The 21677-nt window shown below is 48.9% G+C and overlaps 10 protein-coding genes across 10 annotated transcripts; 5 read left to right on the forward strand and 5 right to left on the reverse strand.

Moving 5' to 3' along the window:
- Nucleotides 1–21: 21 nt before the first annotated feature.
- Nucleotides 22–1215, forward strand: J056_002380 (LIN1-like protein; the record flags this gene model as incomplete). The annotated part of the gene is made up of 1 exon (XM_009271645.1): nt 22–1215. One exon carries the CDS (start codon nt 22–24, stop codon nt 1213–1215), a length of 1194 nt encoding a protein of 397 aa, XP_009269920.1.
- Nucleotides 1216–1243: 28 nt separating this feature from the next.
- J056_002381 (uncharacterized protein) lies at nt 1244–1622 on the reverse strand (the record flags this gene model as incomplete). Its single annotated transcript, XM_009271646.1, has 2 exons — nt 1244–1466; nt 1513–1622. 2 exons carry the CDS (start codon nt 1620–1622, stop codon nt 1244–1246), a joined length of 333 nt encoding a protein of 110 aa, XP_009269921.1.
- Nucleotides 1623–2381: 759 nt separating this feature from the next.
- On the forward strand, nt 2382–7900 carry J056_002382 (Autophagy-related protein 2; the record flags this gene model as incomplete). Its single annotated transcript, XM_009271647.1, has 9 exons — nt 2382–2415; nt 2472–2653; nt 2701–4863; nt 4910–5158; nt 5210–5497; nt 5549–6983; nt 7031–7185; nt 7243–7690; nt 7746–7900. 9 exons carry the CDS (start codon nt 2382–2384, stop codon nt 7898–7900), a joined length of 5109 nt encoding a protein of 1702 aa, XP_009269922.1.
- Nucleotides 7901–9606: 1706 nt separating this feature from the next.
- Nucleotides 9607–11652, forward strand: J056_002383 (uncharacterized protein; the record flags this gene model as incomplete). Its single annotated transcript, XM_009271648.1, has 3 exons — nt 9607–9625; nt 9681–10186; nt 10237–11652. The coding sequence occupies 3 exons, from the start codon at nt 9607–9609 to the stop codon at nt 11650–11652; spliced, it is 1941 nt and encodes a 646-aa protein (XP_009269923.1).
- Nucleotides 11653–11804: 152 nt separating this feature from the next.
- On the reverse strand, nt 11805–12919 carry J056_002384 (Fructose-bisphosphate aldolase; the record flags this gene model as incomplete). Its single annotated transcript, XM_009271649.1, has 2 exons — nt 11805–12169; nt 12220–12919. The coding sequence occupies 2 exons, from the start codon at nt 12917–12919 to the stop codon at nt 11805–11807; spliced, it is 1065 nt and encodes a 354-aa protein (XP_009269924.1).
- Nucleotides 12920–13253: 334 nt separating this feature from the next.
- On the forward strand, nt 13254–15574 carry J056_002385 (Lysine-specific demethylase 4B; the record flags this gene model as incomplete). Its single annotated transcript, XM_009271650.1, has 2 exons — nt 13254–14295; nt 14349–15574. 2 exons carry the CDS (start codon nt 13254–13256, stop codon nt 15572–15574), a joined length of 2268 nt encoding a protein of 755 aa, XP_009269925.1.
- Nucleotides 15575–16011: 437 nt separating this feature from the next.
- J056_002386 (E3 ubiquitin-protein ligase ATL9) lies at nt 16012–17017 on the reverse strand (the record flags this gene model as incomplete). Its single annotated transcript, XM_009271651.1, has 2 exons — nt 16012–16422; nt 16472–17017. 2 exons carry the CDS (start codon nt 17015–17017, stop codon nt 16012–16014), a joined length of 957 nt encoding a protein of 318 aa, XP_009269926.1.
- A 97-nt stretch (nt 17018–17114) lies between these two features.
- J056_002387 (putative chloride channel protein) lies at nt 17115–19423 on the forward strand (the record flags this gene model as incomplete). Its single annotated transcript, XM_009271652.1, has 3 exons — nt 17115–17537; nt 17593–17985; nt 18059–19423. The coding sequence occupies 3 exons, from the start codon at nt 17115–17117 to the stop codon at nt 19421–19423; spliced, it is 2181 nt and encodes a 726-aa protein (XP_009269927.1).
- A 38-nt stretch (nt 19424–19461) lies between these two features.
- On the reverse strand, nt 19462–19839 carry J056_002388 (uncharacterized protein; the record flags this gene model as incomplete). Its single annotated transcript, XM_009271653.1, has 1 exon — nt 19462–19839. The coding sequence occupies one exon, from the start codon at nt 19837–19839 to the stop codon at nt 19462–19464; it is 378 nt and encodes a 125-aa protein (XP_009269928.1).
- Nucleotides 19840–19925: 86 nt separating this feature from the next.
- Nucleotides 19926–21609, reverse strand: J056_002389 (Thiol-specific monooxygenase; the record flags this gene model as incomplete). The annotated part of the gene is made up of 3 exons (XM_009271654.1): nt 19926–21393; nt 21439–21535; nt 21582–21609. The coding sequence occupies 3 exons, from the start codon at nt 21607–21609 to the stop codon at nt 19926–19928; spliced, it is 1593 nt and encodes a 530-aa protein (XP_009269929.1).
- Nucleotides 21610–21677: the final 68 nt, after the last annotated feature.

The following is a 21677-nucleotide window of genomic DNA, read 5'->3' on the forward strand; positions in this document are numbered from 1 at the left end:
TGTTGATCACTAACGTTGATTATGTCAACGAGCAAGAGATCTCTCGAGGAAATAGACGCACAGCCGAAGAAGGCGAGATTTGCAGAGAAAGATAAGCCAGAGAAGAATAATCCAGACAGAGATTTGGACACCACGCAGGATCTGGAGTACAAGAAGGGGCGCCGCGGGGCTATCAAAACAGAGGGTTATGATTCAGACAGCTCAAATGAGGGCGGCGAGTCAGTCGTGCGGTCGCGTCACAAACCCGCTGACAACGACGACGATGATATGTTTGGCGATGGTGCGGACAAGCCACAACAGCCCAGCGAAACGGAGAAAGCTAAACCACTCTCGCTCGGTGATATAGAGGGTCAGGAATTTGGCGGGTACGGTGATAAGAATACGGCAGAGAATAGCGACGGTTACAGCTCTCAAGAAGGCGAGGAGGATGAGATGGGTGGCGAGCTCAGCGCTTTCAATATGAAGTCTGAAATGCAGGAAGGTGATTTTGTCGACGATGGTACGTATGTCGAGAAACAGCGCGATCCACACGCCATGCATGACGCCTGGCTTGATAATTCCGATAAGCAGGCACGTAAGAGAGTGCGCGATGCACATAAGGAGAGGTTGAAAAAGGAGCGGGAGGAGTATGAGCGTGTAGAGGCGCAGAACGCACAAGGAGGAAGGAAAGAGGAGACGATGATGGCGCTGGCAGAGTTCACACAGCGTGGAGAGACTGTTCTCGAGGCACTCCAACGACTAGGCAAGGATAGGGAAAAATCTAAGAAAAACGGAGCTCAAGAGCTGAAGAAGGCGAGTACTCAAGTGGAGAAGTTCACAGAACTCGTCAACATAATGGTGTCAATTGGGGTGAATGAGGTGTATGATTGGGAGCACGAGCAATTTGTGAGAGGAGTTCGGAAGTCAGGCTATGTCAACGAGAATTGGGTGCCTAGTCACTATCAACAGAAGAAGACAGAGACAGTGGATGACGATAGCACCAATGATAGCACCAATAACACAAACGAAACACTATGGGAATACAAACAGTCACCTAATTATATAGCCACGCTGCCGCCCGCTCAACGACCGGTAGAGGTACAGGTATTTGGGCCATTCAAACAAACAGAACTGCTTAATTGGGTTCATGGAGGACATCTTGGACCCGAAGGATCATTCATCAAAGTGCGAAAGGCAGGGGAGACAGCATGGGTCGATTGCAACGAGATATTCTAATGAAATAACTCGATATATAGTGAAACTACTAATGCAGCCATTGTAATCTATCAAAGGGGTATACTATAGCAATGCCTTTACCGATAATAGTACCGAGGCTGATCTGGCCATACTGTCTGCTATCAATTGAGTGAAAAGTCTCGTCTCCTTGGACATAGCAATGGCCGCGATCGACGTAAGAGTCGTTGATGGTATCGCCATAAAGACCAATGATACGCTTGATAGCCAGTTTGTTTGGGTTATCTGGAGGACTGAGAGAAGAGTGAGGGAGTAAGAGACCAAAGAAAAGGGACAAACCGTAAAGCGATGATGTCACCGTGCTTGAAATGAGAAAAAGGGAGCCATTTATTGAGAATTAAGATATCGCTGCTTAGTTTATTTGTATCAGGATTCAGTGAGGGCTGCATTGAACGACCTTTGATTGAAACCAGCGAGTAGCAGTTGTGGACAAAGTAGTAGGAAACTGATAACAAACCCAGAAACCTTAGTGGCTTGACTGACTGCTTCATGATATCGATCGAGATTTAAAGTTGAGTGTGCAAGACGGAGAGAGGCTGGCGACTTGATATTTGTGGGCGTGTAAGAAGGATTTACAGCTTTCAAAGTCAAATCGCAGAATTTCAATCAATTTCGTAATTGGTAGCTTGAGATAAGCCTTAGAAATTATTCTGAAGCCAAGGATTCTAAATTTGCTAGTAAGAGACTGTAAAAATAGAAGCTGATAACCAATAGACTGGTCTAATAATTTAAAGTATTTGAAATAGTTGCAGTCTAACAAACACCGCTGAATCTGCCTGACTAGATTTGTCGATGGATTCGTTATTTTTAAATCCTGAGAGAGCAAGTGGAGTTGATAAAGCTCCTTATAAAATTCTGCACCAGTTATTTCAGCTAACCTGCTCAAAACGACTCTAATCTCGTCTTGGTTGCTGGCTCTTATCGCTGCGTCGAGTGATGACTTGTACACGCCTACTGCAAATTCGTCGATTCTATTTACTGCTATCAATCCTTGTCTGAGCTTTCTAAATCCAAGTACAACGTTATCTGATTGATTGTCTGATTTATCCCCGATCCCACAGAGATAACGATAATAATCCTCTTGAAATGACTCCTCCTTAAACTCAATCTGGTTAGATCTCGTCAAACTCCCCAATTTACTAAAGTCCATGGATGTTGCGGTGGTTGATCACTTACGTCCAAGTCGGTTGCCGTAAAATTAGAAAAACTTGGATATTTACTGATATTTCACACCACAGTGAACTGGGAATGGCTCAGATTACCTCAGATACCCAACATCTCTCTTCTCCCGTTTGAAATTTCAAAATCCGTGTTGAGCTATCTCCTTAGATGGATACTGAGAAGGTACATAAACGTAGATACATTTCCAGACAACATCGATGACGCCATTGTCCTCGAAAACAAGTCTCTAAATTCCCGAGTTCGTCACGCTCTCTTCTCACCCCCACTCATCTTACATAATCACAGCCAATCAATCAACACCTGTCAAGCTCACCAATTGACGTCATTTCTGCTAAATTCAATAGGCTATCTATACGCATTCCATGGTCTAACCCGCTCAGCCAATCAATTTCCATTGATTTGGATGGCTTGGACGTGTTTTTGGCACCTTGCACAGCAAGAGAAGAAGAACCACACCCACAGCTAAACGTTGACTCCCTCGCTCAACAGTATCTCGACAACAACAATGATTATCCAATCCCTGGATCATTCGATGTACACTCTCACTCCGCCACTTCGGCCACCTCAGCTACCTCACAGAGATCTCTGCTTAAATCACTTATAAATGCTATTTTAGCTAAAATCAATGTTACACTCACAAACACCCAAATCACTCTATCAAATAGCGATAGCTCTATTCAATGTAAAATGGCGTCATTAGAGTTCGGTGACGTCGATTTAAGCGCAAATCAGCGAACTTTCTCTTTAAATGGTGTTGAGCTGTTTACCCACACCACACAGCAGCCACAGCAGCCACAAAGCTCTCAGATGTTCATGAGCGCACAAGAGAGTCTCCACCAAACTCCATCCACACATCGAATCCTAAACTTGACCAATAAAATCACCCTCACTCTCCAAAATGATTTAAATGACTCAATACCTACGATAAATATGGATATTGGTGGTGTAGTTTTGCTTCTCTACCCATCCACCGTTTCCTGCCTTCTCCATCTCATTCAGTCGTTCCCTGTTGCTTCCAAGACAAATGCACACACAGAGTCACGGACAGATGCTCCTTTCATCTTCGGTATCCTCCTACGCCATCTGCGCGTCTTCATTCTCTTGGACGAATTAGACTACATTATCAACGAGGATGATCTGTGGAAGGGCACCACCTCTAATTTCCACATACCAGGCTATTATGTCGAGGCTAGCATCACAGATATTGATATCACAGCTCCTCAATGGTCAATGACGGTGGGCGACGCCAGCGTAATGGCGAGTGACTCTGTTCGTACATTCCCACTGCTCATTTTCGACGACGCTGTATCAAACGCAGTGTCTAGTGCAGCGCCCACAATGTCCGACTGGCTGTCAGAGGAAGAAGAGGGCGGAGATGAGCGTATTTACGACAACATGACGTGGAAGCTGCTCAGCACAGACGCAAATGGAGCAGCTAGTACGCCTCCAAAAAACAAATCTATCATCAAAATGACTGGGAGAGATGTATGCATCTCCTCCACTCACCTATTCGCTGATTTGGCTGTTGTCGAGCGGTTTTTCGGCAGCGATCTCTTCCAAGCATTGAATGTGAACGTGGCTGCGACTCACGACAGCATTGTCAACTCACTTTTACAAGAGGCAGATAAAAGCATTTCACCTGCATCTGCATCTGCTTCCGAAATACTATCACCCCTCCAATCCATCCCTTTCACGCTTACGCTAGATGCTATCAGAGTGTCTTTGCGCTGTCCACCCCCCTCTCCACACCATCAATTGCGTTCGGGAATTCTGACGATAGATGTGCGCCAGCTTAGTCTCACTCCACTTTCAAACACTCGAACAACCGACGTTAGCATGGAGTATTCAAATGTATACTGGCTTGATGCGCGTCATCATCATGTATGTAGCGGACCAAAGCGTATTACGAAAGTGGACGCACCGAAGCTAGCAATCAAGACGCGCACACACGCTCACTCAACACCTAAACTCACACTGGCTATCCCATACATAGAGTTCGAATTTAGGAGGCGTGAGCTGGTCGGGCTGCAGTATCTCGCCGACGACGTGGCTTTGCTAAGCGAGCGTATCAAGGCGAGTAGAGGGAAGGTTGGAGAGAATGTTAATGTGATGCAGTCGGTCGTGGAGCTCGTCAAGAGTCGGTTAGTGGTTGATGAGATGGCCGCGGATGTGAGTGGTAGCAGCCATGTTCACACTCAAACTCAAGATGGATCTATGCACGACTTCTTCGAGGCTGAGAATGCTGAGAAAGAAGAAAATCATGGTGACACTGAAGCTGATCTTGATGTGCATTTAGATGCAGGTAAATACATGATAGATGTCCCCACTATCAACTTGAGCACGGGGAAGGAGACGGGCGAGTGTTCGCTGGTGGTTGCCGACGTACGCGACATAGACGTTTCGGCAAGATTTCCACAAGATGCACGCAAAACGAGCAAAAGTAAGAAGGTTTGAAAATAGTACTGGTGTGTCGACGACGGCTGACGTGCTGCAGGATAGCAAGACAAGTTTCAAAGTGACACTTCTATCGATCATAGTGAGAGAGGGCGACAACGACCCACTGGTAGAATCACATCGCCACATGGAGAACCCAGCCATTTATCTCTTTTTCAATGCTTCTGTGTCTAGGAAAGGTGTGAAGACGTCAGCAGCAGAGATAGTGCTCCACTCGGTGATCTTCAACAGTGACCTCAACACAGATCTCTTGCGTGATATTGCTTTCTTGCTCCAACCACCACCAGGGGTGTGTTGCTTTAATATTAGTGGTGGCTACGTCTAACGCACATCTCGGCAGGTCTTCGAGAACGCCGTTCCCTCCGATATCACGACTCTGGGAGTGCGCCTGAAAGATGTATCGGCGCGCATTTGTCCCCTCACCTCGCAACGTCGTCTCGTCGTCCATTTCGGCAATACCTACATACATTTGACACTGCGAGCTGAGAGTGAAGTGAAAGATGTGAAGAATGTCGCTGGTAATGTATCGCTCTTCCTCGTCGACAACGAGGCGGAGGCGCTGCAGAGACGTAAGGGGAACATGGAGCAGCGCGACGTGTTTAGAGGGAGTTTAAGGGATCATTGGAAGGTTAGTAAACAGAGGCATTACAACACCACACTAACCCATCTACTCCACCAGTCCGCTGGATATGTGCAGATTGCAGAGCTCGTCAAAGTGACCAGCAAGTTCAAAGTTAATCTCAAGTCAACAGACACTGCCAAAGTGATAGCTGAGATAATGTACGCAGATGGTCGAGTGGGGGTATGTGCCGATTCGCTGAGTACAATAAAGCAATTCCTGTCCGACCTGTCACCCACTTCGCCATCTTCAACGAGCGACCGAACTGTACACTCGCACTCCTCGCCAGCCGAGGACACGAACGCATACACGAACCTGCTCGCCTCGCTCGACGAGACGGCCTTTGCGCAGCTTCCGGAGACATACACGACCATGAGCGCGGACATGTTGGACGACGATATTCCCACCAACCTCGAGTATGCCGAGAGTGGTGCGCACCAATCGCACTATATGGAGCGAGGGTTAGAATTTGATGCGTACCGTGAAGGGCTTTCGCCTTCGTCTTCGGACGTGGTGCACGACGAGTTGGACGACTATGTCATGCCCGCGGCCTCGCAGCCTGCAGAGAAAGCAGAGGTGATAGTGCCTGGTGCAATGATGCGCGAGGGCTTCGTAGAGCTGCTGCGGGAGAGATACGCCGAGGATCAATATGCTGCACAGACGCAGAGGCGCCTGTCGTTGGTTGACGTCACGCTGCACCGTGCTGATGTTTCGCTGCAGCTCTTCGACGGGTGCGACTGGGTGCGTACGCGCGCTAAAATAGAGCAGGAGTATCGCAAATTGAGGAGAAAGCTCGTGCGCATACGCCAGCTGCTTTCTACAGGTCAGCAGGTGGACACCACCGACGAGCTTTCGTGCGATGTGTACGGAGCTTACAGTGTCGGCCTCAGCAGTAGTAGCGCGGGAAGCACTGATTCTCACATCGACACCTCTGAAGATTTCCTCAAAGCTATAGACGAGGAATTGGGTGTGGCGGGCGAGGAGAGTGACAGCGAGTGGCAGAATCTAAGCACACCTTCTCAGTCACACAGAACGAAAGAATCTGTCCCAGCACCAGATCACACTCATACTCACACGTCAGACTTCAAGAAATCGCTACAGAGATCCTCCGCTCCGTTCGTTGAAGTCACAGCGCGTGACGTGCACTCTTCCTACACGAAGTTCGCTGAGGGAGACAAGGCATCTGCTACCAAGCTATCGATTAAAGATATGGAGGTCTTGGATGGGGTGACGCAGAAGAGCAAATGGAGGAAATTCATGACAGCGTTACAGAAAGACCTTAGAGGAAATATGCGCGAGTCTAACTCGAATATGGTAGAAGTGACACTCAATAATTTGCTCACTGATGCTAATGAGGAGGAGATTTCACTGCTGTGTCGCATCCTGCCCATCAAGCTCAACATGGACCAGGATGCACTCGACTTCCTCAAGCGTTTCATCGCCTTTAAAGATGAAGGGGAGAGTGCTATTGGCAGGCCAAGTGGACCTTATATCCGTGTGTTGGGCCAATTGCAAGACGAATTTGACTAACTCACAATTTAGGTCAAGCTATTATTGAGCCGGTCGAGATCAAGATGGACTACAAACCGAAGCATGTCAACTACGCGGCTCTGCGACAGGGAAAGACGATGGAAATGATGAATTTCTTTCATTTCGATGGATCTGAGATCATACTGCGCAGGATCATGATATCGGGGGTGGGTTCAGCACTTGGAAATTGGAACAGGAGGAAGATCTAACACTAGATCGATCAGATCGTCGGCTGGCCGCGCTTGTTTGATCTACTGCAGGACACATGGACACCCGACGTCAAGGCAAACCAGCTGTCGGATGTGATCTCGGGAGTTGCGCCAGTTCGTTCACTAGTGAACGTTGGCAGTGGTGTAGCCGATCTCGTACTGCTGCCTATTGAGCAATACAGACACGACAAGCGCATCATAAGAGGGCTCCAGAAAGGCGGAACTTCTTTCGCGCGGAATGCAGGCATGGAAGCAGTGCGACTAGGAGCAAAGCTCATCAACGGTACGCAAGTGGTGTTAGAGCATGCAGAAAGTATTCTCGCCAACAGGCCATCGCAGGATAAGGTGACGATGGAGGCGGTTGAAGAAGAGACACAGCCGACGACATTGAAACAGGGAATGGAGAGTGCATATAGATCGTTGAACAGTAATTTGAATGATGCAGCACAGACTATATTGGCTGGTGGGTGCTATACATATGATAGCTACCTGGCTTCCTCGCTAATGCACACATATAGTTCCAATGGAGGTGTTTGAGAAGGGCGATAAGAATAAACCGATCATACGAGCTGTTCCGATTGCGATATTGAAACCACTGATCGGGTTGACAAGTGCGGCTGCCAAGATCCAGCAAGGCTTTTTGAATAAATATGACGAACAACGAAGAGAATGAGTGTGTTGTAAAATAGGAATTCTAATGAATGATGTATGTTGTACTATGCTTTCGTTGATGTACTTCTCCGATCGCGCAGGTACATCACCAAGGAGAAGATGTAGATACTGGCGAGAATATAGGCGAAGTACTTGGGCAAACCGTCGTGCTGTCTGGCGATGGTGGATGCGTAGAAGAAAGCGGTAACTACGAGGATAAACTTCACGAGTAGGACGATTGAGTTGTTGGTCGAGATGTTTATACTGTCAGTGAAGTGGGACAAGTCCTTCATTGCACCGCGATATAACAGACTGGTTTCAAACAAGTTGACTCCGCAGCTCCGAGGAGAATAAAATCTAAATTGTACAAATGTAAAATGGTGGTATGGATAGGGTGAATGTAATGGAATGTGCGCTGTTTTCATCTGCTACACAGCCTGCATTTCATATAGTACTCCAGGTTTAGGACGACGTTGACGAGCAAGAATCCGATTGAGGATGATTCGATAAGGCTGTTGAGCGTCTGCGGCAGCTGGCAGCTTGTGCAGCTTTGATATACGTGGAATATCGAACTGGCTGATATGAGAATATACGAGCCCATCCACAGGTATCTCCTCCGTCTTATCTGCGCAATAGCTTCGTGGTGTGTCGTCAAACCGCCTTGGTGATCTTCGTGGTGCTCTTCGTAGTGGTAGTAGCGCATTGGTATGCCTGTTGCTAAGCTTTGTTACTTTTGGTTAATGACAGCGCCTCGAAGCGAACTATATTCATCCATGCAAGGCACAAGCCAGGCACTACCTTATTAAACCCCTGAACAGTTCATAAGAACGAAACGTGACATAGCGGCGTTCTGTATAAATCGGCCATTAACAATCTCCGCACTGTTTCTCCTTGTTAACTTTTCCGAAGAAAGGGGGCAAATCTCCATGCTTCTCAACTGCAAATATATCTTAAATTTAAGTTAAACTGGCTTGAAAGATTAAGGCCCCATCCAAACGCGTGTAGAAGATGTGTCGTGGGTTGCCGAACGAGTCTAAATTAGGCAATTGGGTTAATCAGTTACAAATTAAACAAGTCAAGTCACCGAATCAGATTTTAGGGTGGTGAAGGTGGCAGAGATGGTAGTTTGGGATATTCTGTTAACTTTCACAGTAGCTCGGAGTTGTACCGCTTTTTTCGGAAATTGACGATTGATAGGGTACATTTGTGAGTGAGACGGCAACTGTGACTATCAAATTGCGCTTTTGTGAGACTTCGCGTGTACTTCTACCTATTTCCTATTCCGCTCTATTTGCTCCTCATCCCCATCATCCCATAAAATACTAGACGAAATAGAACATCCCAAGTTGAGAATGACATATACGGAAAAATGATGAGCTATTCTACTCTTCTGGCATTTTCTTAAACTTTCCGGCTTCATGAATGTATCCTCAGTGCTAGCAGCGACCACAACCCGGTGATGTCATTTTGTTTGAAATGTAAAGCAGGTATTTCTTAATATAGAAATTAGTGAACCATAATCATCATGTTTTGTTCAAATACACTCCTCCAAAATCTACTCCTACTTACAAATTTCAAAATTATCAAGAATGTTGATTCAACTTCTACATACCGCGCCTCGTTCATCAAGCAAGCGTGTTTATTTTCCAACCAAAACCTCTTTTTCAAATCAAATAGATAATTAGCTCGGGAAGAGCTACACGAATACCATTGAGATAGATCCACACTATGACCCAACAGCTTTTGCGTGAGTTGCAGGTTTTGCTGGAGATTTTGAGGACTTCTCTCTGACTAGCTCCCAGCAGACTGGCTATCGTACTCTCGTATAGCAGGACAGAATGCCTATACTATTGTACAGCAGCCGCAGACTTACTACGGACCGTCTATTCCGCTGGGCGGTGGATGGGACTACGGTGGTCTAACTTCGCCCACGTCTTCAGAAGGAAGCAGCACAGCTAGCAGTAGCAGCTCTGGTAGCTCTAGCCAGACTAGTAGCGCGTCAGACGCGTCCAGTACGTCGAGTACGTCTGGTATATCAAACACGTCAAGCACGTCGAGCAACTCAAGTAGCCAAACTAGTAGCTCTAGTAGCTCTAGTAGACCATCAACTACCTCCAGTTCATCTACCACATCTACCACATCTACCACATCTAGCTCGTCCACCACCTCCAGCATATCCTCCAGTACCACAAATCCACCAATCACCTCATCCACTACTACACCTCTGCCTTCTTCAAGCACAAGTAGCGGCGTAGGCCCGGCAGCTGGTGATACAGTTGAGGCAAGTGAGACAAGTGACACTGGCAAAGTGAGTATTTGAACATGCAACTTCGTAGGTCAGAAACTCACACCAAAAAGATACTAGCGATAGTGCTGCCTGTCATACTCGGACCACTACTCCTTCTACTGCTACTGTTACTGCTGCGATGTGTATACAAGCGTAAGATGAACAAAGACATAGAGCGGCGCCAGTTTGAAGTTACACCTTTCCTAGCAACCCATCAAACACGTCCTTCGGATGCAGATGCAGCGCTGTACAACACTGCACCCAAACCGACGCAAACGCAAACGCAAGCGCAATCTCAATCATGTCCTAGTACCTGGTTTGCCATGCTGGGAAGTAAGGCAAAGGCATGGAATGAGGAGAGAGATCGAGAGAAAAAATTCACTTCGCTGCCGCCTCCACGCAGCCGCGGATTCAAGACAGATTTGTCAATTGAGGATAAAGTAACGCCAGTGCAGCGCCGCCAGAGCAATATGTTCAAGGTATCGCCATTGCTAGGAACGTCATCGTCGAATGAGAAGCCATCGCAAAACAGGCCGATATCGCAGACGCAGTTCGGCGACAGTGACGGCTGGTCCGACAACCAGTCTGATAAGTACAGCTCACCTCTGGACAAGATCCGCCAGATGCGGCTTTCGATGCTGAGCAACCACACGGTAAACGATGACGACAACGAACACGATTATCCCAGCACTAGCGCTGGGATGTGGGGATTGGCTACTAGCATGTTTCCTCGTCGCTCAATGAGGGCACAGCCACCACTCAGTGGCAGCGTTGGAAAGAGAGTTCGACCTTATAAACGGATAGATAACGACGCGTACTCGCTCGCTAACGATAGTAGCAGCAGCAGTGGGGATGCATATTTTCCAATCGTGCCCACTGCGCGCATTGATGATTTCTACGATAACAGTGCAAGTTCGAAAAACTCGAAAGAGAAGAGTAACTCAAGTGGAAGTATGTCATTCAAAACAAGCAGCCCGTCACCTATCCCACCGCCATTCGCGTTCAAAACGAACCAGGTATCGCCGTCGATGTCTAGTATGTCTCAGTTCACAAACCACTCCACGAATTCCAACTGGCTTAATACGGAAGAGCGGGAACGCAGAATTGGTACAGCTTCGACACGATCAGGGTCGTACGACACTGCTTCCGAGGGCTATGACAGCAGGTCTGATAGTCGCAACGCGAGCAGTAACTCTAAGGAGTCGACGCCCGTCTCTAGTTCATCGGATAGCAGTCGACGTCGTCCGCCTGTGTTTCCACGTACTAGCGATACTGTCTTTGGGCAGATGATAGCAGATAAGGAGAGCGCGTTTGACTTTGGACCTCCCCGAAATGATTATCAGCCTGTCATCGTGGAAGAGGATGAGGATGAGGATGAAAATGATGGTGAGGAAGAGGATAGGAGGAGGGAGGAAGCTATGGCTGTCCCTAAGTCAAGGTGGAAAGAGAATGCACGTCCTTTCCGGGGTAGAGGGGGTAGCCGTTAATGGCTGCAACTAAAGCGGACTTTACTTTTTTTTACTTTTATTCTTATCTTGTATCAGTTTTGTAACTTGTTCAGTTTATGCATAAAGTACTTTTCTTTTTTGAAAATTGGTGTATTCTGAAAAAAAAAAAGTGATATTCTTAACAAATCAAATCAAATTTGGCCAAGTGAAGCTCTGGAGCATTCTTGAGCGCGTTTGTTGAATGCTTCTTGTGCACCCTTGAAGTCTTTTCTTGTCCACTTCTCCATCGCGTCACCTTGCAGACCCCTTCCAAAGCTGAAAGTGAGGGGCGGGAGTCTGATGTTTTCTTTCTTTGCATACTTGTTGACAGCGCTGAGGAAAGCCACGCTGTCGCCATCCGATAAGCCGCCAGAGAGGAAAACAACACCGGGCATTGCCACGGGGACAGAACGAGAGAGAGCCAGGGCAGTAGCTTTGCCTACAGAGTCTGCGGTGAGATTCTTGCGTTCGCTGTTTAGTGAACCTGGCTGAACAAAGGAAGGTTTGAGCAGGGTGCCTTTGTGCGGTGTTAGTTGGGGTATTACAAAGACCGAAAGACAAACACACCTTCCAAGTAAACCCCATGAGCAGCTAGTTTCTCGTATATGTTTGCAATGACCTTGATGTGCACTTCGAGTGAGCGTTCGAGGGTTGCGTCACCAGAGAAATCAAGATCAGGTTCGACGACTGGAACGAGACCGACGGCTTGACTGACGGCAGCCATTCTAGCCAAAGAAGTCGCTTGAGCATCTATGGCAAGTTGAGAAGGCAGAGTGGATGAGTTGACGAGGATTGGTGCTCTCCATTTGGTGAATCTTGCGCCGTGTTTCTTGAAGAGCTCACAGCGAGCGGTGAGATCGTCTAAGCCTTGCGTGAACACCTCACCGTCACCGGCGCCTGGCAGTGGCTGGCCATCAGTGTCGATTCTCACGCCGGGCACGATACCTCGCTGAGACAAGACATTGGCGAGATTGAAATCGACAAGGGTTTCTTGGTAGAGGATGCAGCCTGAGATGTGGTCGGTGGGTAGAGACTCGTAGAGGCATTTGCGCCATTCGTAGCGTCTCTGTTTCTCTTCATCGGGATTGTACTGCTTGCTGTTGGGACCCTCAGCAGCAGCTAGCCTTGCAGATATAGCCTCAGTGGTCTCATCAGTAGCATAAATTCCCTTTCCATGCTCAACTAACGCCGTGGCTGTGTTTTTCAGCTGCGAGTTGAAATCTGATTTTGTGGATGATTTAGCGAATGAGTATCCTGTAGTAGACATTGATAGAATTGGTTAAGGATTAATTCCTCATAATCCCCTTATATACGCCCTATAGCCCCGAAGTTCCACATCATATGAACAAAGTGCCGGGTGGAATTTCGGTGTGAATATGTTTATGAATGTATTACGCAGTTATTATTACACCGTAATCTAGCCTATTCACCGTCTATATCCCGCAGAGCAAAATATTGGTCATCACAGCCATCACAATCATCATAGCCATGAAACCGATAAGACTTAACACACCGATATGCATGTTTTTAGAATGAATTAATAATTTCAAATTATCCAAATCAGTTGAGCCACAGTCAGTTCCTCTACTCAGTCAACGTCGATGGCCGAAACTCAACCAGAAGCAGCGTCGACGAGTGCTTTACCAAAACCAAGCTACTATTATCCCACAGATGATGACAGCCAGTATATCCCAGTACCCGCCAACGATAATCCCGACGATGAAGATTACGTATGCAGAGGTGTCCCTGTTTTTGAGCCAACTATGGACGAATTTGTTGATTTCTACGACTATGTCCAGAAGATTGATAGATACGGCATGAAAGCGGGCATCGTAAAGGTTATTCCACCAGTTGAGTGGCTCGAGACGCTACCAGAATACAACGCATCCAATCTCGATAAAATTAAAATCAGACAGCCAATAGCCCAGCATATGCTTGGTCGAAGTGGTTTGTACAAGCAAACGAACGTCGTTAAGAGGAATGTGATGGGAATCGATCAGTGGGCTTCTTTGGCTGGCTGCGGCCACGATGTTAAGCTGCAGTTCCCCACCCCTACACCACATCAACCCGATGATGTTCTCAGCGACTCTAGCAGATTCACTAGAGGCAGAGGCTCGTCATCTAAGCTTAAAGACCCTCCGAGGAGAAAAAGGAGGAGAACTACCGCTGACAATTCTCAGTTACTAGATGAAGTCAAGACTGAGGATGCTTCATTCGCTAAAGATGAACCGAGTGACGAGCGCATGATTGATTTTGCTTCTCAAACGCAACCTCCAACTCCTAGTCATCCTTTGAACGACAACACATCTCATTCTCAAAGCTCTCTCCCATCTGCAGAACTGCAAAGTAAATTATCAACACAATCAGCTCAAGGAGAAGGCTCTGCAGCACCTCAAAAGCCACCTCCAGCTAGAGTAGGCTCAGAAATCAGTGAAAGCACTGCAAAACCATCAGCCAAGAAGAGACGAGAAGAACTAGCGAATGAGTTTTATGAGGGGCTCAATATTCACGATGTATGGCTGCCTGACGATGCCAAGCATGAGGATTACGATGTAAAAGGATGCAAGCAGCTTGAAAAGCAATACTGGCGGACTTTAGGATTAGGCGATAATGAGATTAGCTGGTACGGAGCTGATTTGTCAGGTGAGATGTGCACCATTAACTTAAATCTAACTCAATCTAACCACTATTCACAGGGTCGCTTTTCAATGACAAAACCAAAAGCTGGAATGTGGCAAACCTGCCGTCGTATCTCACCGAAATCCTTAAAGAAGCTGGTGTCGGTGCACAGCTACCTGGAGTCAACACACCGTACTTATACTTTGGTGCATGGCGAGCAACTTTCGCGTGGCACGTCGAGGACATGGATCTATACAGTATAAATTATATTCATTTCGGTGCACCTAAATTCTGGTACACGATTCCGCAGAAGCAGAAATGGAAATTCGAGAGACTGATGGCAGGTCTGTTCCCTGGGGAGTCTAAGCAATGTCCGGAATGGCTGCGCCATAAATCGTATCTCGCTTCGCCACACGTGTTAGCGTCACAAAACATCAAGCCGTCAGTGCTAGTGCAAAAGCAGAACGAGTTTGTGATTACATTCCCACATGGCTACCACTCGGGTTTCAATATGGGCTTTAACTGCGCAGAGTCTGTCAATTTCGCTACTGAAGGATGGACCAAGTATGGAAGGAAGGCGCGTGCATGTACCTGTGTTGGCGACAGTGTGAAGATAGACGTAGATCAGCTGCTCGAGCGGATCGAGTATAGGAAGAGGGAGATGGAAGCTGAGAAGAAGGGGGTGGTGATGAAGATGTCTTTGGATGAATATCTACAGTCGAAGCGCGTCAAAGAGACGGCTGATGAACAGATATCCCATATAAAGATACTTGACTACCTCGTACCTACATTCGCACCGCCGCATGATCAGCAGATTGCGTGGATGAAGTGGGGCGCTACGCAGCCAATTGAGGTGCAGCATGTGATCATCCAAGTTCCGTGGATGCAGGAATGTGTGAAGAATACGCTGAAATCGACGAATGAGAAGAAAGATCAGGCACAGAAGCAGGCACAGACAAAAAAGCAAGAGGAAGTGGCGCAAGAGGAGACGAATTCTCAGCAGCAGCAGCAGCAAACAAACCCAAATATTAACCATTCATTCGCACAGTCATCTGACACCTCCCTTATGCCATCTTACAACTCATCATTACCATCATACCAAGCACATCAGACACATCAGGGACTACCAAATCACTACAATCACATATCATCATTGGCTACCTCACAGCAGGCTCAGCAGCATTCAACAGCAACGCAAGCACAAGTAGCACCAGCACAAGCACCATCATCAGCACACCCATTAGCACAATCACATTTAGCAGCATCCCAAACACATTCGTCGCATCTTCCTGGAGGTATTTGATCTCTTTTTGTGTTTGCATATATCTCACCTTGTATGAGTAGCACGTGTGTGTATGTTTGTGTGAAATGTGTTAATTTTTAGACACTCGAATCGAAGTAAATGTTACATGTATAGGTAAACAACGTAAATAAAGTAAAAAGGATGGACAAAACTACGTAAAGTTGTATTGTTATTGCTATTGCAGATAATGCAGGTAGCGTACAAGGAGAGTGTACAAGAGTACAGGATAAAGACATAGTGAAATTGATATTTCAATTGCGATTGCGAGTATGAGTGTGATTGAAGTCAAGATTGCGATTGCGTTTATGATTGCGAGTGTAAGTGAAAATTGTACATACAGGATGCGAACAAAGAACTGAGAACTAAACAAGAGTCGTGAGTGTTGAGAAAAAGTGCTGAGTAAAGTGGAGAGTAAGTGGAGGGTAAGTTGGAGAGTATTAAACTCTATCTGCACTATGGTTGTTCATTATCCGACAAAAGAGGGATGTGAAGAGATAGGGTGAAGCGGAGGTAGCTGGATGGTCTATATCGATGTTGTGGGTATTATTGCCTTGGTTGTTACTGTTGCTGATATGACTATTGCTATTGCCGCTGTCAGCCTGGTTGTCAACGCGGTTGTCGCGGCTATCTGTGATGTCAGCTTCTTCAAAGTGCTCGCTGATAGGGTGGAGTTCGTGAGCAGATTGAGAATGAGTACAACGAGAAAGTCTGAGAGCGTTTCTGAACGACTGCAACGAAACATGACGTCTGCCTGGGAGATGAGCGGTAGAGCGAGAGAGGAAAGTTAGAGAGTTGGAGGAGTTAGATGCTTCTGCTTGCAACTTGGTATCTCTGAAATCTTTTCTACACTAGAACGAAGAGAGTGTTAGTGATTGAAGCTGAAAAATAAAAACCTACCAATGGACAGACGCCTTGTATTTCAAGTAGCCATTGATCGATGCAGCTGGAGTGAAAACAGTGTTTGAGGCTGCATGGCAGAATGCGGAGTTGTTCACCGTTCTGAAAATCTTCATAGCAGATAGCGCAGTTGTTAGTGTTTTCAGAGTCAGGCTTTTGTGAGGTATCACCCAGTTCAATATCTTGAGTACTTTTATCATTATCAACCTTGTGCAAATTTTCATCATTGAATTTCACAAGGGGGAAAGTTTCGAGGATAGCGCGCGCAATGCCAGCGGCGCGTATCTGGAAATTGTCTTGGATAGTAACAGTCTGGCTATTGGGTGTGTCTGTAACGCGTCTTCTACGAGCGCGTCTACCGTATCTGCGTGGGTTACGAAACGCTCTAATGCTTCCAGCGACGATGAAGAAAATGAGGATGAGGACAACGCATCCAATAATAATCCAAAGCGCGTAGAGTGCTATATGATTCTGCCTCCCCTTCTGCGCCTCCTTTTCCTCATCAGTTTGATCCTCGTCGAACTTGTAGAGCTCTGCAATCCCCATAGAGAAAGCGTGGGTGGTTGATTTGAGTGTGATTAGAATTATTATTGCGGTCATCATCGATTTTTTATTTTTTTTCCCTTGATTGTTATCACTCAACATGACTTCACTGGGTTGGAATCTTGCATTCCCTAAAATCCCTAAAGTTGCGAAATTCCTGCAGCCTCTGTCAAATTGGCTTGTGTTCCTCATCGCTGGTCTCTCTATTGGTCTGCTTAGCGGTGTTCTCTCCATTCTTTCCGTTTGGCTCGCGAATCTCAAGTCTGGGCGATGCGTAGACAATCTATCAACACTCAAGACTACCTGCGTTGATTGGAGGGAATGGTCTGATTGGTCCATTCTCAACTACTTCATTTACATACTTTTCTCTATCTTTTTCGCTTTCGTAGCTGCTTTCGCCGTGCACAGACTAAGCCAACAGGCTTCTGGTAGCGGTATAAGTGAAATCAAGTGCATTATTGCTGGTGTTGACTATCCCGGCTATCTTCACTGGCCGGTGCTCGCTGTGAAGGCGTGTACTTTGGTGGGTAGCTGGGTGTCTCAGTTAACCTTATCACTTATTACATTCCTCTCTACAGCCACTCGCCATCGCTTGCGGCCTGTCCATCGGCAAAGAGGGTCCCTCAGTCCACGTTGCCTGCTGCATCGCACATCTCCAAGCCTCTCTCTTCCCCTATTTCCGCAAAAGCACCGCCAAGATGCGCGAGATTCTCGTCGCTGCCAGTGCGGCTGGTGTTGCGTGTGCATTCGGTAGTCCAATCGGCGGCGTCATGTTCTCCATCGAGGAGATGACACATACACACACAACCAAGATGATCTGGCGCAGTTTCTTCTGTGCACTCGCTGCCACTGCTATGCTCTCCGCCCTCAATCCTTTCCACACAGGTAAACTCGTTCTTTTTCAAGTATCGCACGACACCAGTTGGCACTTTTTCGAGATTGTCTACTTTATAGTGCTCGGTGTGTTTGGGGTGGGTGATGGGTTATGTTGGGTCGTTTAGCATACGCTGATTTTCTTACTTCTTCTCGACATTCCCTCTCCAGGGTCTCTTCGGGTCTGTTGTCATCAAGCTCAATCTGGCATATACGGAGGTACGGCGCCGTCACCTGCTTCGCTATCCTGTCAGTGAGGCAGTTATACTAGCGCTAGTGAGTGGGGTGCTCAGCTACCCGAACCCGCTCCTCCGCATCGACATGACGGAGGGGCTAGCGATGTTATTGCGGGAGTGCAGTCCTGGCAATAACAGCGATAACCACATTGAAGATTACGGGATGTGCGATGCATCACAAGCATGGACGACTATCCACCGCACACTGTTGGCTACAGTGATACGAACGGTGCTCCTGATTATCACATATGGGTGCGGGGTACCCGCGGGTTTATTTGTGCCGTCGCTAGCAGCTGGAGCCACTTTCGGTCGACTGGTGGGCACTGTGAGCGCGATGGTGCATGCTCGTTACGCCCACATGCCCTTCTTCGCTGAGTGCCACGCGTCTGCGTCCCAAGCGCCGTGCATCTCACCGCCTACTTACGCTCTACTCGGTGCTGCCGCGGCGCTTAGTGGTGTACTGCGAATCTGGGTAACTGTCCCCATTATCATCTTCGAGCTTACAGGCGCACTAGGCCATATTCTACCCACTATGATCGTCCTAATCACTACAAAAGGGGTTTCGGACTGGTTAAGCGGAGGAGAGGGCATGGGTGGGCACGCTGAGCAGGCTATACGGCGCAGTAAGATACCCGTGTTGACGAGAACGGATGGCGAAGGTGAAGGGGATGGTGAGGGTGAGGGTGTGCACGTCGCACTAGCCATGACGCCGCTCGCTCAGCTCGTCGTGCTGCGCGAACACATGCAGGTAGGCGACGTAGACAACGTCTTGCAAAGCAAGCACAGCGGATATCCCGTCGTGCGGTCTGTGGATGGGGATGGAATGCAGCTCGTTGGCTACGCAGATGCTCAAACCCTCGCTAAACGCCTCGCGCAACTCGATCGGCTGTCTCAGTGGGCGTGGGTGAGTTTCAGCACTTTCGGTGGTGAGCAGACCATCTTTGATGTGGATGTGGATGCAGGTGATAGCGATAGTGATAGTGATGGTGGTGGTGATGGTGTAGACACTCCCACACGCACTCCCACCGCTATCAACCTCAGCGACACACTCACGGAAACGCCCATCACCATCGCCCCCTCGACACCCCTACACGTCGCAATGAAGCTGTTTAAGAGGCTGGGGCCGCGCGTGATGCTCGTCGTGCGTCTTGGCGCGCTGGAGGGTTTGGTGGGAGTGGCGGATGTGCTGAGGGAGCGAGACAGCCGGGCCAGCAGGGACAGCAGGGACAGCAGGAGCAACACTCGCAGCACGATATGGATCCAACTAAGGGACTATATAACGACAAAGATAAATATATAAAAGAGCACGATAGAAGGCGTGTAAACCGTGTACACAATCTACTGATTGATCTTGCCACTCCTACCTTCCCTCTTCTTCTGCTTCTTGCGTCTACGCTCGTCAGCCTTAGATTTAACCTGCTCGAGACGCTCCTTCTCCTCTCTGAGTTTGCGGCGCTCGATAATCTTGTGCGTGTGCTCTTGCCGCGCACCAGCGACGTCCTGCTTTAGGTCGCGCTCCCTGCTCTTCATTTCGCGCAGCCGGTCGTCGCGGGCTTTGCGATGGCTGAAGGAAGATTTTGTGTTGAGCGGGAGGTGGTTGCGGTGGAACGGCTGCGACTGTTTCCCGCTGTTGATCGACGCGAGTGTCGTGAGCGTGCGCCGTTGATCCTGCTCCTCTTTCGTCGTCACGCTGTGTTCGCCGGGAGCCATGTGCATGATGGTGGTGTGGGCGTGATGATGTAACGTGCAGGAAGGGCAACGAAAGCGATACAAGCGAATACAACGAGTTTAATGAAAATTATTTAATATCCGAGCACCGCACGCTTCTCCGCTATCAGCCCATATGTCCTGTCATAAGCCCATTTCGGATTGCAGGCCCAAGTCCACACGCCGTCGTCAACCGCAAACGCACATGTGTCCAGCTCGCCTATAGCGCTGGCCATCTCGTCCGTCATCTCAAACTCGAGGGGAAACCGCCAGACCTGAGCTGCGCGAGTTGATTGATTCCCGAGGTGGAGCGGCTCGGTGAGTGTGTTTGGGATGCCTTTGCTGGTGCTCTGTGCGAAGCAAAACGCGAGAACATGCGCCTGTGCCTCATACAGGCTGAATGGGCGAACATTCTTCAGCAGTCCGACGAACCCGAAAGACGGGTCGGGGAGGTAGAGCAGGTGGTGTTTCGAGATGTTGTGGCGGAGGCCAGCCCAGCCGCGAGCGCACTCCGCCATTTCCGCCTCGCCTAGTTGCTTGTGCGCGGGGATGTTCTGCACTTGCACCTGCCCGCTCCTCTCTCCGCGCGCATCGTCAGCGACAGGGTGCTCCTTCCACGGCTGGTCGCCTGCGTGCATGTATGGGAAGAGGTAGTCGTACCCCGTAGCGAAGACGAGGACGTCGACGCCGGTTTCTACGCGCCCGTCTGCGAAGGTGACGCTGTGGCCGTGCGCGTGTGTTATAGGCGGGCGTTGGTGGATGGAGCGGTACCACGCGGGCGCGTCTGTCCACTCCGGCGGCGGCGAGCGCGATGATTGGATAACCGTGGTGGGCGGGAGGTGGAGGTGTGGGTGTGTGTCGACAGACGCGTACGGCGAGTGCACATTGCGCGGCGCTACATTGAGCCAAGCCAGCTCGCGCGTCAGGTCGTACCCGCTGCTGCGACTCCCAACGACCACCACCTTGCGCCCACGGTGCGCCTCGGGGCCGCGCCACCACCGGCTGTGCTCGACTACCCCGTCATACGCCCACAGCCCGTCGATCGTGGGTATGTACGGACTCGCGTAGTGGCCCGCTGCATTTACTACACAGTCGTATGTACGCGTGGTGGTAGGTGAGACATTGTGAAGATTTTCCTTCTCGCCTCTCTCTACCTTTTCCGACACACTCAGATCCTCCACCGTGAGCTCCCATCTGCGCATGCTGTTGTTGCTGCTGCTGCTGCTGTGAGGGCTGTGGCGGACGCGCGTAACGCGGTGGCGGAAACGGACGAGAGGGATCAGCGCGTGTTTGTGAGCGTAAGAGTGGAGATAAGCAAGAACCTCTGCATGCGTGGGGAAGGTCTTGTCGGTGATAGCAGCGTCGTACGGCTCGTCTCTGAAGCTCATCAGCGGGGTGGGGAGGTTGGTGCGCAGGGAGGGGTAGACGGGCGAGGGGGGGACCTCCTCTACGACGTGCATTGTGTTGCGTCTGCCGTCGATGTTGCCGAAGTCGATCGCGGCGCGTGGGTTGCCGTGGCTATCGAACTTGATCTGGCGCGAGAGGGCGTCGGGGGAGTAATTCCTGGTTGTGGATTAGTATGCAGCGGTTATTGGCATTCCAGCTCACCACACGCCACCTACACTCCCGCGTACTTCGTATATCGTTACCTGGGCTTGCGGAGTACGCGCGAGGATCTGGCGCGCACTGGCTAAGCCGCTGAGGCCTGGGGAGAGTCAGTGGATGGCACTGGGCCAGTCACGGAAACCCACCTGCGCCTATGATGGCAACATGGGACATAGAAAGAGGTGGATTGCGGGACAGCGGGAAATGCACAGCGACAGCGACGGCGACGTGTACACCGCCAG

This window comes from Wallemia ichthyophaga (genome assembly GCF_000400465.1).
Source record: "Wallemia ichthyophaga EXF-994 unplaced genomic scaffold scaffold20, whole genome shotgun sequence".
In the NCBI taxonomy this organism is placed as follows: Eukaryota; Fungi; Basidiomycota; class Wallemiomycetes; order Wallemiales; family Wallemiaceae; genus Wallemia; species Wallemia ichthyophaga.